Raw genomic sequence first — 13,494 nt, forward strand, 5'->3', positions numbered from 1 at the left:
AGTATAAACATTTTTCCTCGATTTGGGTCGCGGTTTATCATTAAGGGTGATGGTGGGTCCCGAAGCCAGACCAGTTGAGAACCACTGGTTTAGAGGAGCCTTTAGCAGCATTAGACCAGACAACATGTACTCTCCAAGATCATGTGATTGAACTGCATATTTATTTTATTGAAATGAAAAATACATATAGACAACCAACCCCAAAATATCCTGAATATTTAAATTGCCTATTATTCTTATTAGGTATTGTGTTTTATACATCCAGTGACAGAGCCAAAAGGGAGACACTGTAAAAGGAGACTATAGTAAGAGTAAATACATTTAAGTTCATACATACATACACATGTACATTTACTCACATGGATGCAAGTAAGTTATACATAGGTTCATACCTGGTCACATACATTCCCTTATATAAATCATTTTAGGGGAGATTTTGATTGTATAATTGAAGAACTGCATATATCTACTGCATATATCTATTAAACTGTCAAATGAGTCCCTCTCTATTTAGTTGCTTTACATTTTGTGTTTTATCACCCAGTATGTATTTCCACTGGAGCTAGAGGAATGCTTTTCACTGATGAACACAAAACGGTGGTTGTTGATGTTATCTTAACTACTACGAGTAAAAAGCTCACAGCAAAAAGACAGATAATATTTGGACATCTTGAAAGTGAAATTGTGTAGGATACTACAAAGCACACCATCACTTGAAAATAACTATTGGGCCTTTTGGCCTTTACTTTGAAGATAATGTGAACAAAAACAGAATATCTGCAGAATATCTGCTGCTCAGATCGGAGATATATCCGATTTATTGTATTTATTAGAATGAAATACAATAAAAAAAGAAGAACAAATAAATTTGAATAAATGCAGTTTAAAAAACATTGATCCATATTTTAATATTTAAGGATTCAATTATATGTTGGAATACAATTAAATGTATTATTAAAATGCAGATTGTGGGTTGGGAATGTATGAAGGAGCGGTGCAGAGCAGAGGTGGATATGACTAAACTCCTCTAGTGTCCAAAGAGCCAATATGTCAGCAGCCTATAATAATTTAGAGTCTAAAGAGCTCCTTCATAATAGGACACCAAAGCTACATTTTCTAGAAGTGTCTAAACTTTAGACGAAAACAGTTAGCTTTGGTGTCCATGAGAGGGCAGCAGAGGAAAGGTGAACAAAGAGGAGCAGAAAAGCACCAGAACGCGTTGATCACAAACATCTCATTTGTCCCTTATAATTCAGTAGTCGAGTTAAAGGAGGCTTAATAACAATAAAACATTAATAATATAAATAATAATAATAATAATATCCAGAAATACATGGATATATTTTAGTTGAGAAACACAAGTATATACACATATCATATAAATAATGTGCTGATACAGCTCGAGTTTTCAGAGAAACCGTAGGACTGTATTGATGCACTTGCTTCATATTAAAGTAAAATACACAATTTGAATTTGCAGCAGGGCCACATTACTGTATGTAGATAGATACACCTGGGGATAAATGTGAACAACACAAATCCTTTTTTTTGCAGCGTTTGTTTTGTAATTTTAAATTTTGCTTTTTCCTTTCACTTAACTGAAACACTGTAACGTATGTGCCACAGACTGATTCATTCATTTAATATTATTTATTACATGAAGGACAACTCTTCTATTTTCTTTCCTTTATACGGAATGATATTGATTTGATTAATGATCCCTGAATACAGGAACGACCGACTGAATATTGTAAATATTCTTATTTCGTTGATGTGCTCTGTTACACGCGACATGAATTGCACTTCTTGTCGTGGTTTGTAGCTTTTGAATGAAGCCTTCCTCTAGAACCTGGCTTTGTAACACTTCAAAGCTTCATGCTAACAGAAAATGAGCTCTTTTTGCTTATTTAGCTCGAGTTAAAATGGGTAAAAATCCACACAGACAATACATTTTGGACATTTTCTTCCTCCACCATCTACACAGGTATCTTCTTTTTGGAAGTTGTGGTGATTTTACCCACATACCATGAACGCAGCACAAGTGTAAAGTGGGAGTAGCTGTTCACTTGGAGGGAGGGTGTGTCTGTCCCAGAAACAGGCCGAGCACTTTTCCTTGTGTCCGCCACCGCCCGTCTCCTCCGTCACTCAGTGAAACACTGGAGAGGAGCTGAGGAGGTGTCTACAAGTGTCTGCTCCTCTCTCCACGGATTCCCCTGCGTGTGTCCTGCGAGAAGACCCGCTTCCGACCTGCAGACGCGTCAGTCTGGCACTGTGACTTTCATCCAGCATGGGGGACGTCATTTCCAGTCACCTGGATGAGGCCAAGCGGGAGATTATCTCAGGTGAGCGGCTCCGGACGCTTGTTTGGTGCGTGCTGCTTTGGGCACACGTGCTTTTTTACGCAGCGTCCACTGTCTGAAAGTGTGAACTTAGTGGCTGAGAATGAGTCACTTTTTTTTTGTTTTAACAGGATGTTGGAGGGACTCTGGTTCTTCTTTCTGTCTCTATCGTCACTTAATGTGTTGTTAATGAACTGTTCAATTCGCCTGTGCTATCACTATTGATGTGCTTTCGCAATAAACGCGGGATTCTATGAGTGTGGTTGTGAGCAGGGCAGTGGACAGGAGTTTTAGAACCCAGGATCATTAGTTTGGTCAGGCCCCCTCCCCACCCCTGTAGCTACATGAATCATACTGACGATGGCAAGGTTTTAAAACTGTTAACTCTATCATGTTGTTTACAAGCTTTTTATTTGACCAGATATTCATAGACTTGAGCCTAAAGATGGTCAGATTGTATATAGATATTATCATCAATTTATCTGCTTTTAAGTTTCATGAGTGTTAGGTCTACGTATGCCATGTCAGAAAATGAAGAAACAATGCTCATCACAGTTTCCCTGAAACCCGAGGTCACACCGATGATGTCAAACAGAAACTCTAAAATCCTAAATTGTTCAGTTTGAAATTTAAAAAAAAGGAGAAAAACGATGATAATTAATTGATTAACAGAGATTTGTTCATTGCTTGGTTTATACAATACCAGAAAGTTTGTCACACTACAACGTTACAAGTGTTACTTCTAACCAGTAGTACAGACATTTATGATATCCAGCTTCCTCTTGAATATGGTGAAGAAAAATTGATTTTCCCAATTAGGGGACTGAAAATAAAGCAATGAAGGATTTGTTGATTATAAAAATATTTTCAGATTCTTTAAATTCCCCGTTAAAAAACTAATTTAATCACGGAGGGGTCACGTGTGCTCTGTTGGGCTTGGCCTATTTCAAAATCAGCTCAAGTTTCAGTGCGAGTGATCTCTGAGGAAAGACTGCAGATAGCTGTCAGGCTGCTTGATTTCTATGGAGCATGGGTGGAGCTGCCCCACCTTCTGTATTGACTCTATCAGCCTTTTACCTCACATAGTCATTCAGACTTTGATCTCACTTTAAATACAGACATGAATATTGCTGACAAGCTCCAGCCCGCTAATCTGATATGCTGAGCTGTTTAACAACTGCATTTTCATTCATCCAACTAAGATAAGAAAATATAGAGTGCTACTCCTCTATCAACTGCAGCTCTTATAAATAAGAATCTGATCTTGTTATTTGGTCTTGTGGAACTTGTTCAGTTTAACTGATGGACATGTCTGATCTTGAGCAGAGTGGAGTGTGGCAGATAAGGTACAGTACAGGGTGTACAGTAGGAAGCATGAAATGTTAATCTCCCTGGGTATCAAGGGGAGTGGTTCAGCATCTGATGTGTCACAGCACGAGAATATCTGACTCCTTAATATTGATGAGTATGGAACGGATGGCGTGAAAGCTGTCTGGCCCTAGCCTGTGATCATCTGATCGAAGGCTTGGCCGAAGTTTTTTTTATACTATCTATTAGGGGTGCAACGATTAGTCGACGTTGTCGACAAAAATTGATGACAGGAATAGTCGCCGACGAATTTACTCGTCGATTCGTTGGTTACTTCATAACACGTGTTTTTCGTGCCGTGCAGTTGAACTAAACGTCGATTTACCGGAGGTGCTGATGAAAGCAGCTGAGGAGTGAGCCATCTCGCTTCCTTCCTATCTCTGAAAGCCGCGCATGTGCAATAGCGTCATAACACGGTCCAATGGCGTCCTCCGCTGCAGCAGCATCGCGTACCAGAAATTAAAAAGTTCCGGAGAACTTCACCCGTAACAGCCCGAAAAAAACTACCCCAATATCAGAATACAGAGGACCTGCTCTCCATGGAAGCAGGACACGCACATTTGAGGAGGAGGAGTCACGTGTGACTTCGTAACGGAGACGATGCGGACTCGCCTCTGTCAGATGTTATATAAACACGTATATACCTGCGCGCAGGATTCTAGCATCCATTACAAAAATATGGTTCAAACTTTTTATTAACGAGTTTAAAAGTGTTATGTTATCCTATTGCCTGACAAACATCTTTTTTTAATCACAATTATTTAGTCAGAAGAAGACTGTAGTTTCGTTTGTCGATGTTTTTATTGCTGTTACTTTCCCTGTCATTTTTGTTAACAGGAAAAATTAATACTTGATTTTTAATTTATTTGTTTTATTAGCACTTTGCCTGTCCTTGCTTTTAAATGGACAAAAACTTGATTTGTCTTTGCTTTTGTGTCAACAGTACCCTTATATGAAACAAAGTTTATTAAAAGACATTTTTTTTTAATGAAGTATCAATATTTATTGCCTTTATTTTCAGTCATCACATGCCTCGAACAACCTCAAGCTAAATTTAAAAGCTGCTTGATAAATAAGAGCAATTTAGAATTTGTGTCATTCATAATCCAATTAATCGATTAATCGTTTCAATAATCGGTGACTAAACGACTATCAGAATAGTCGTTAGTTGCAGCCCTATGGTAAATTAATAATGCTAAAGGGTTCAGACTGAAAGACTTGGTGGTTTACTATGAAACAATATGTAGAATATCATGGTCTCTAGAGTTTGAATTCCACTGACTTAGGTGATTAGCAAATCATTTAAGCTACGTTCACCCTGTAAGCCTTTCCGCTTATTTCAGATTTTTCTTTATAGATCGGATGTTTTTTATGTGGCTCTTCACATTATCCACCACGCTGTGTACAGAGGTCGGTAATAAACATGGAGGCCACAGATGTGAGCGTTTAAGTCCAATTTTCTCTTAATTAAGGCTAGGTCGACGTAATCAACGTCATCGACTATGTAAATTCGTCGATTTGGGCAACATGCGTCGACTCATCGTATGTAAGGTGACTGCTCTCACTGAACAAGAGAAAGTGGAAACAAAGACAAAAAGAGTGTTAAAGATGTTTAGTTGTTAATAATGTTGAGATTGTTTATATGTGCAATGCAGCTATATATCAAGAAGAAAGAAAAGGAAATGGGGAAACCAAAACCAATCACACCAAATCTTTTTATTTATTTATTCTAAATTTAAGCACTTTATTTTAAGAGATCTTTTTCAAAACCTTTTTTTATTTATGATAAATACATTTTTATAGTCATATATATTCATATGTGTATAGTAAGATTAACCAAAGCAAATTTTCGTAAGATTAATCAGTACAAAAAGTATCAGTGCGTAGTAGTTTCAAAGTAGTTTCAAACACAGTCTATTTATGATACATTTTCAAAATGGATAAGTCTGGAAATGTTGCTGGCCCAGTTATAGGGGCCTAGATTTGTCCCATCGTTTGAAAACCTGTGACTTCTGACGGGCAGAAACGGAGACATGTGGAATCAATGATGTAGACACAACCGCTTGCTGATTTGTTTTTTTTGGCCACGACATAACCTGATTCGTCATGCTCCTGTCACATGACCCTTTCGTTAAGGAAACAACCAGCATCAGACACAGCTACTCGTGTAGCAACATGGATAATAAATTACAAATAGCATATTGTCTTTGCCAACAGCTGTTGTGCAGTTAAATGCTGCATTTTACAATGATACAATTGCATACATTTTTTGGAGACACGCTACTATTCAAGCAATGTGAAAAATTCTGCAACTAACAAGGAAAATTCCTCTTTACCTGCATGCCCAGTGCTCATTGGTCAATTGATTTTCAGCCATTTTATTAGGGATTGGGTTAAAACTGATATTTAGCCAAAACGCTCATGTGGACAGATCATTTTGTTTGAAAAGCAGTAGAAGTATAGATGAGGCCCAAGTTATCCTACTGTTTTTAGATGATGTGCCATGCCAGCTACCCCATGTATCGATGCACAACCTTGTATTATAATAAAAATTCAATCATGTGTGGAAATAATTATTAAATATCAAATGAAATGTTGCCCCGCTGGCCGGTTTGGACCCTCCAGATCCACTGACCCCTATGTGTCAACAGACTTCCCTTGGTCTTAGTTTTAGATGCAGGCTGACTGCAGTACCTCTAAGGAGGAAATGCAGAGGGAAAGCTGGGTAACAGATCAAGTCGTCATAATTTTTATTAAATGTCTAAAGTGGCCAATTCAGAGTGATGCTCACACACACAGACTTATGCATCAGATGTGGAATCTGAGGAATGCATTAAAAAGCATGTGTGTGAGTGGCTGGAAGGAGCCTCGTCCAAGCCTTGAGCTGCAAACCAGCGCCACGCAGTCTCTGCAACCAGGACAGACCCAGAGCCAGGTTGGCTTCAAGGGAAGTGCCTGGATTTATCATTAAAGCTGTCCACATACACACACAGACATATCCCACACAGCCACTAATTTTGTTCTTGATGCATTGGGAAGTTGAGAAACTTCTTTGCCAGAGTTAGCATTTGTAAAAAAAGAAATTCCTTTTGTTGAAATGGAAACTTATCAGGTAATCTCATTAATATATATCTTCATCCCTCACTGCCATTGTATTCAATCATATCAATGATTTATGAGCAGCTGATAAAACGGTTCACACCTATCTTGTTGTCATCTGACAGGTAGAAAAGCCTCGCCTTGATTGTTGATAAGAATAACTATGTGAGTCCCGGAGCAGAGTCTTATTAAACCAGCTATCAGCATGTCTGACTTCCCTCATATAACCTCCAGTATGAAGTCAGTTTAAAAGGGAGATATTGGGGTGGGGAGAGGGGGGAAATGACCAAGATCACATGGCTGACCTCATTTCCTCTTTAGAAACTGTCACAACCTTGGTGTCTTGGAACAAACTGTAGACAAAATTGCCACTGAATCCATGACACAAATAAGAAAAAAATTATCAGCAGATTTTCTCCTTTTACTTACTTGTATATCAAATATGAATGTCGGGGCTTGCAGACACTTGGATGACACCACAAAACCAGTATGGAGGCATGTTGTGTTTTTTCTGCGGTTTTATTTCATCTGAAGAAGAGGTCGCCTTGGCTCAAACACTTCACCCGGCCCTCCATCAGCATTGTCGTGAGTAGATAATGAGGGCATTTTCATTTTTCTGTGAGCTATCCTTTTAAATTACACATCACATTTTCAGGCCACAAAGTTACAAGTCATTAAACCACATAGATACAGAGATGGGTAACTTTTATCCCAGCAGCGAGCAAAACACTTCCTGGCTGTCAGTATTATTAAGAAAAATATTGTTATTTGTGACAAATAACCCCCCCAAAAAGAACACCAATACTGTAGTGTTAATTATTCAAGTCATGGTTTCACAGTTTTTCCTCAGAGATCCCAAAAACACACACCTCAGCTCACATTGACAAAGTGTTCCCTTATGTGATCACACATAGAGCAGAGTCAGCAGTGTCAGTGGGCGAGGGGCAAAGAAACAGGAAACCCGAACATGGAGTGTTTTTCCCTGTTGGTGTTAAATCCTCAGGCCCTGGAGGAAGTGTTAGGTGGACAACAGGCCTGTCGAGGTGTGGCACTCTCACTTTCAACCTTTCAACACACACACCCTTCTCAGCACAGAGAGACCTGTTTTAGAAAGGGTTTGGTATACCTGCTGCCAGGAACCCACCACATACATGTGTTAAGTGTTGGAGACTGAGCAGGTCTGAAGGTATGATCGCATGAGGCAAACAGAATGAACAGGTGAGGTGACGGTACAATACACAGTAGAGAAAAAGTAGAAGAGGAGGCCATTGCTGAACCTGAGCCAACTTCTTCAAACTAAGTTAAGCTAGTTTAACGAATCGCTGATGCTCACGATAACCAATCTAGCCTAAGACTTATGATGTTACATCAGCCTGCCTTCTGATCTTGCAACATCATGAATTAAAACTAGAATAGTACTCCATAAATCTGCCAAAGTCCCATATTAAAACCACATTTAAATTCACAAGATCCAGATTTTTATTTAGAAGAAAAATAGTGGGTCTGTCCCCTGATTAGGATGCACACAAAAATGTTATTTGATTCATCCCATATGTCATCCTTCCAAGTTTCATGATAATCTGTCCAGTTGTTTGTTGCATGATCCTCCTGACTAACATAATACAAATAAACAAAAAAACAACAACAACAGAAACCACTCCCTGGTTATGAGATAATTAACATTCATAATGTATTGTGGTTCATTATCTAACCCTACTGTCCAGATTATTATGAGACTGCATTGTGAACCAAATCTTTGTCCCTAGAAATGATAAACTGTGTTATTGTAGCTACTGCTGAGTCAATGGTGCAGGGTTTTTCCAGGGTTCAATTTTTTCCTTATTAGTATCACTACTGTGTTGCGTATTTACACATCCAGTAGACATAAACTATCATTAGCATTCAGCTGAAGTTCAATAATTCATCAGAGATCAATCAGGTTTGTCACTGGCTAAATGCTCCACTGTGTTCACTACAAGCCAACTGTCTGTTTTCTGTGTCTGATTGTTTAGTTTCACTGTAAACAGCTGTTTGCTCCTGCTGAAAACAGGTTAATGAGGGTGGGATTTGTGGGCAGGAAAAAACAAATGAATTTGCTAAATGAGGAAAAAGTGCTTCAGAGGCAGGGACACACAGGGATAATGATGCTTGCTGGGTATCGAATGTAAGTCCAGTACAGCCTCCATGGATGCTCCACAGTTCTGAGTGATGCTTGCTGCCCCATGTTGTTTTCACTTAGAATTATTTGTTTCCTTCTGAATTTATACACTGGCACTGGGAGAGCCAGTTAATCACTCTCTGTGGGTTTCACACAACAAGCACCCATATATCACAGTATCCTCTGTCATTGTGTTGCATGTCTTTCAGCGGAAAACCCTTTTTATTATACAACCTCAAACAGATCTGAGCGTGTGCATAGTCATGTTACTTTAATAAGCCATAGGGGTCAGTTCACTCTCAAAAGCTGTCTGTTGAGTGCATCTTATATCTCTCGTGTTCATGAGAGCCCTGCTTCCACATTGTACTTTTATGTGTCTTGGAGTTAGATTTATTTGACTCCTAGCTACAGGCATCAGGGCAACTTGTTTGTATGGATCATGAAAGAGTTAGTTATCAGGTTTGGGGCAGTTTTGCATCCCAAAGATCAGCACTTGTGGTCCAAGTATCTATTAAAAAGCCTGAAAGAGCACTGATCTTCCTCTCTTGGCTGGCGTGTGCAACAAAAACTAGCTTTTTGTGAAACGTTTGAACTAAAACTCCTGCTCTGCCTCTAATTACCTCAGTAAACTTGTTTACATCCAACTAAATTTGCTCTCCGGTCGACGCTCTAGATCCTTACACAAGCACTGCTGGCTCTCGCCTCAGCTGCGATGGGAACCCGGTCTAAATTTATGAGTCAGCCCATGGGTCTATCTCAGTGGAATGTTTTTGTTAAGACACTGGAGAAAGGAGGAGGGGGTAAAGTTGGGGGGTGGGTTCTCTTGTGGGTCTATTAAATAGTACTCTGGTTTTAGCTTTGACCTCTATGATCAAGACGTGCTGAACCTGTTGGACTGATGTCAGTGATAAAAGCTGCCGTGTAAACAAAAAGCGGTGTTGCTTGGATTAGATTACCAAGGCGGTGGAAGACAGCACAGTAGTATCATTAGAGCTGATAGCTGGTCTCAGCACTGCAGAAGGCCCCTGGACAATTAGTCTGGTAGCCAGCTGTAACACAACAAAGAGTCAGCAAGACTCACAGCAGCAGATCCTTGATATGTTCTAATAACTTCCAGATCTGAAGCACTTACCCAAGTAAAAGATCAATATGTTTGTTTTTGACTAGTGAACATCTTTTTCATAGTATTCCTTGTTCTTCACATGTGGTTACTAGTAATTTTACAGATTAAAAGAGTAAAAAGATTTGATAAATAAAAAACGAATGTGTCAGAAGTTGAACTATCCTTCTTTTGTCTTCTAGTGATCATCTCCTCTCAGGTTTATCCGGTGGCCATTAGAAGGGGCATGACCCCTAGGTCTGATCATACGGGACATTCATTAACATTCAGTTAAAGTCTCTAACATTTACAGTGTAAACAGTTGGTCAAATGGATGAAGTTTAATGTGAGGTTCCATGACTTTTTGTGTTATGCCAAAAAAGACTGACTTGACAACCTCTGCAGTGCTAATGAAACTGCCCACTCCAAAAGATTAAAGTGGATTACAGACGCAGGCAGAAATAATGGGTACATTACTCCTGTCAGATGGGTGCTCTATAGCACTGGAGATGAATGCTGTGTTTATGCCAAGCACAGTCCAGGTATTTATCAAAGCTAAGAACAGAATGTTCTTCTTTGTATGTCTTGGTAGGTGATTGCAGGCAGTCTCATTTCTTTTTCTTATTAACTGGCAGCGAGAAATTATATGATTATAATAACACTGAGTGTACATGCAATATGATCTAGTTAATCATCGGTCTTCAGTTTCAAGAGACTCTCCCTTTGTCCCTCTCACTCCTTTAGTATTCAGCAGGAACAGTTCACATAATGTTGTTTGTGAGTAAAAGTACATCCATATATCAGCTCAGTCCTTGGATGAATAGGGTTAAAGACAAGCGTGGCAGAATCAGTCTGTAGCCCTTAACTAATGGTGGATAAAGACACCTTCACACTATGAAAGGAACCTTACATACAACCGTTCACACACTAGTGTCTTGAAAAAGGATAAAAAGCTCAGTGAGAAATACCTCAAATAGTCACAACACATCAGGCACTTTGTTGGATCCTCTTAGTTTTGGCAAGGAAATGTCCTGACTTGAGGAATGTTTCAGGGCAAACACTGCAAGGTTTGCCAACTTGTGTTAATGTAGATATCACAGTCAAATAGCAGCAACATTATCTGCGAGTTTATCTCCCGCTGTCGTCTCTTGCTTGTTATGAATGAGGTCTTTTATTCCCCTCAGCTTTTTGACACAGTCTTGTTGTCATGTGATGACGCTGAGTGACTCTTCCAAAAGAAGTGTGTCAGCTCTGGTGTGTTTCAAAGAAACCACTGTGAAGCAGCTGCTGTCGCTCTTGCCAGTTGGATGAAACTACAGATTGGACTTTGAGTTTTTTTATTGCTGCTTTTTTTCCCAAAAAAGAAGTCCTGATATAAATATCTGTGAAGTGAAGCTACTTCATGGATTATGATGACAACTACATTGCTTTGATGGACAATGTGCCTTTTTACATATAATGCCTTTTATCATTGCAATTGCCATTCCTTCTCCCTTCGTCTCTATCAGACTTTTTGTTTTGTATAATTACCTTTCTCATGAATGATGCAATTTGCAAATATTGTTAATTTGTTGATGTGTCCTGTTACATTTGACATATATACAACCAACTGTGCATCCCAGGGGAGGGATCCTCACATGTGGCTCTCTAGTCTCTATGAGGACTTATAATTGTTTTGGTAGTTGTTCCTCAGTCTTGTTGATGGTTAAGAGCAGATAATGTAATGAGGCAAATTGTGATTTGGGAATATGACATAACATTTTAATTGATAAGTTATTCTAACACCTCTTTAAAGTAACATTGTAAACAGTGGTCCCCAGGGATTCTTTGATTTGATTTACACCAGTCCTATATAGAGTTAGGGCTTGGGTTTTCCCCCCTTTCAGGAACTTTCTCATGTGTAGTCATTGTCATGTGGAGCTTGGTGTTGTATGACTAAGATAAATGTGAAGCAGTTGTATTGTTACTGTCTGCATTAAAAATGAACTGAGTCAGCCCTGACTTGTTTTCTGATCCCCCGCCTATGATGCATTCCTCCTGCACTGCTCCAGCCACTCCCACCCAAAAAGAGGAAGTTTATCTCGTGTGCACTTATCTACTCACCAAGTTCTTAGATAGCATTCTCTGACTGGAAGTAGTACTGAAAACGGGCATTATTACTATACAAATAGACTTTGTTCCTCAAGATATTGAAAATGTTAATTCTGCTCCTGTTCTACTGCATTCCAAAATTCTACTTGATTCACATCTGGTGACTGAGGAGGTCACTAAAGTTCACTGAACTTCATAAAATATCAAGAAGTAAATGAAACCAGTTTGAGATTTTTTATTTGTGACATGGAGCACATCCTGCTGGACGTAGCGTTTAGAAGATTATAAACTGGCGATAAAGACATGAACATGGTCAGTAACAATACTCAGATAAACTGACATTCAAACCAGGACTGATTGGTATTAAGGGTCCAAATTGTGTCAAGAAAACATTCTCCACATCATCACACCTCCACCAGCAGTCTGGACTGTGAACTAGAATTTGAGAAAAGTATATGTCTCCAGTCATTAATATATTTGCTTAATAAGCACATGACAGAGTAATTAAAAAAGGCAAATAACATTAAAAAAAACTGGACTTAACTTTCTCTTGGCATGTCTCCCCTTCCTCCATCTCTTGTTTTCCTAGCTAAAGGTCACATTCCTCTTGGGACTTCCTGTCCAAAGGGCCAGTTAGTCAGAAAACAGCATGTGCCTGTTCAGCAGCAAAGTTATTTTAATTAATCACAGTGATTATCAGGCAATAAAATGTGTGGCCAGAGAGAGGGATACAGATATAAGTTAGCATCAGCAAGCATCACTCTAATTCACTGATGGTTAGCTTGTACTGTTTGTGTTAACCCCTGTGACACTCAAGCAGCTCTGTGTGATACATTTTTTGTGGGAGGGAACTGGAGGTCGACTGAGGTGACTCATATCAACCAAATGTGGAAGCGAAACAATTCACTCTCTTTGGGCGCCAGGGTGTTTATTCAAGAAAGTTTGCTTTTATTATCACACTTCAAACAGTGATGTAAAGCCCATTTCACCTGTATCCATCTAGTGTGATACAACATTTATATACAAGGTCGACATCGCAGCTACATGTTAGAATTTCGAATGAAACCGTTGTTGGTGAAAGAAAATTACACAAAATTACACATTCTCCAGCTCATATCCATCTTCATTTCCAGATTCGGTTCAACACTCATTATGAGTGTGGCAGCCTTCCAGAAAGTTTGATTGTGGGCTCCCTATATCCACATTTCATCAACATTTCATAACCACAATGTGGAACACATGGGACCAAACGCATCATCCTCCTCCCAACTGCAGTTTCAACTGCTGAACATATTTCCCACCAGCTGAATTCCATTTGAACAATATGATGCAGGTTATCT

At 39.2% G+C, this 13,494-nt stretch overlaps 1 protein-coding gene across 1 annotated transcript in view; it reads left to right on the forward strand.

The window, feature by feature from the left end:
- The first annotated feature begins 2,081 nt into the window (after window positions 1–2,081).
- The window catches only part of niban2b (niban apoptosis regulator 2b), a 33,677-nt gene continuing 22,264 nt past the window's right edge, over window positions 2,082–13,494 (forward strand). Inside the window, exon 1 of the mRNA XM_061071982.1 lies at window positions 2,082–2,342. Coding sequence (XP_060927965.1) covers window positions 2,288–2,342 — 55 coding nt within the window. The 5' untranslated portion in view covers window positions 2,082–2,287. The remainder of the gene's footprint in view (window positions 2,343–13,494) is intronic.

The sequence above is a fragment of the Limanda limanda genome, chromosome 5 (genome assembly GCF_963576545.1).
Source record: "Limanda limanda chromosome 5, fLimLim1.1, whole genome shotgun sequence".
NCBI classification, from domain to species: domain Eukaryota; kingdom Metazoa; phylum Chordata; class Actinopteri; order Pleuronectiformes; family Pleuronectidae; genus Limanda; species Limanda limanda.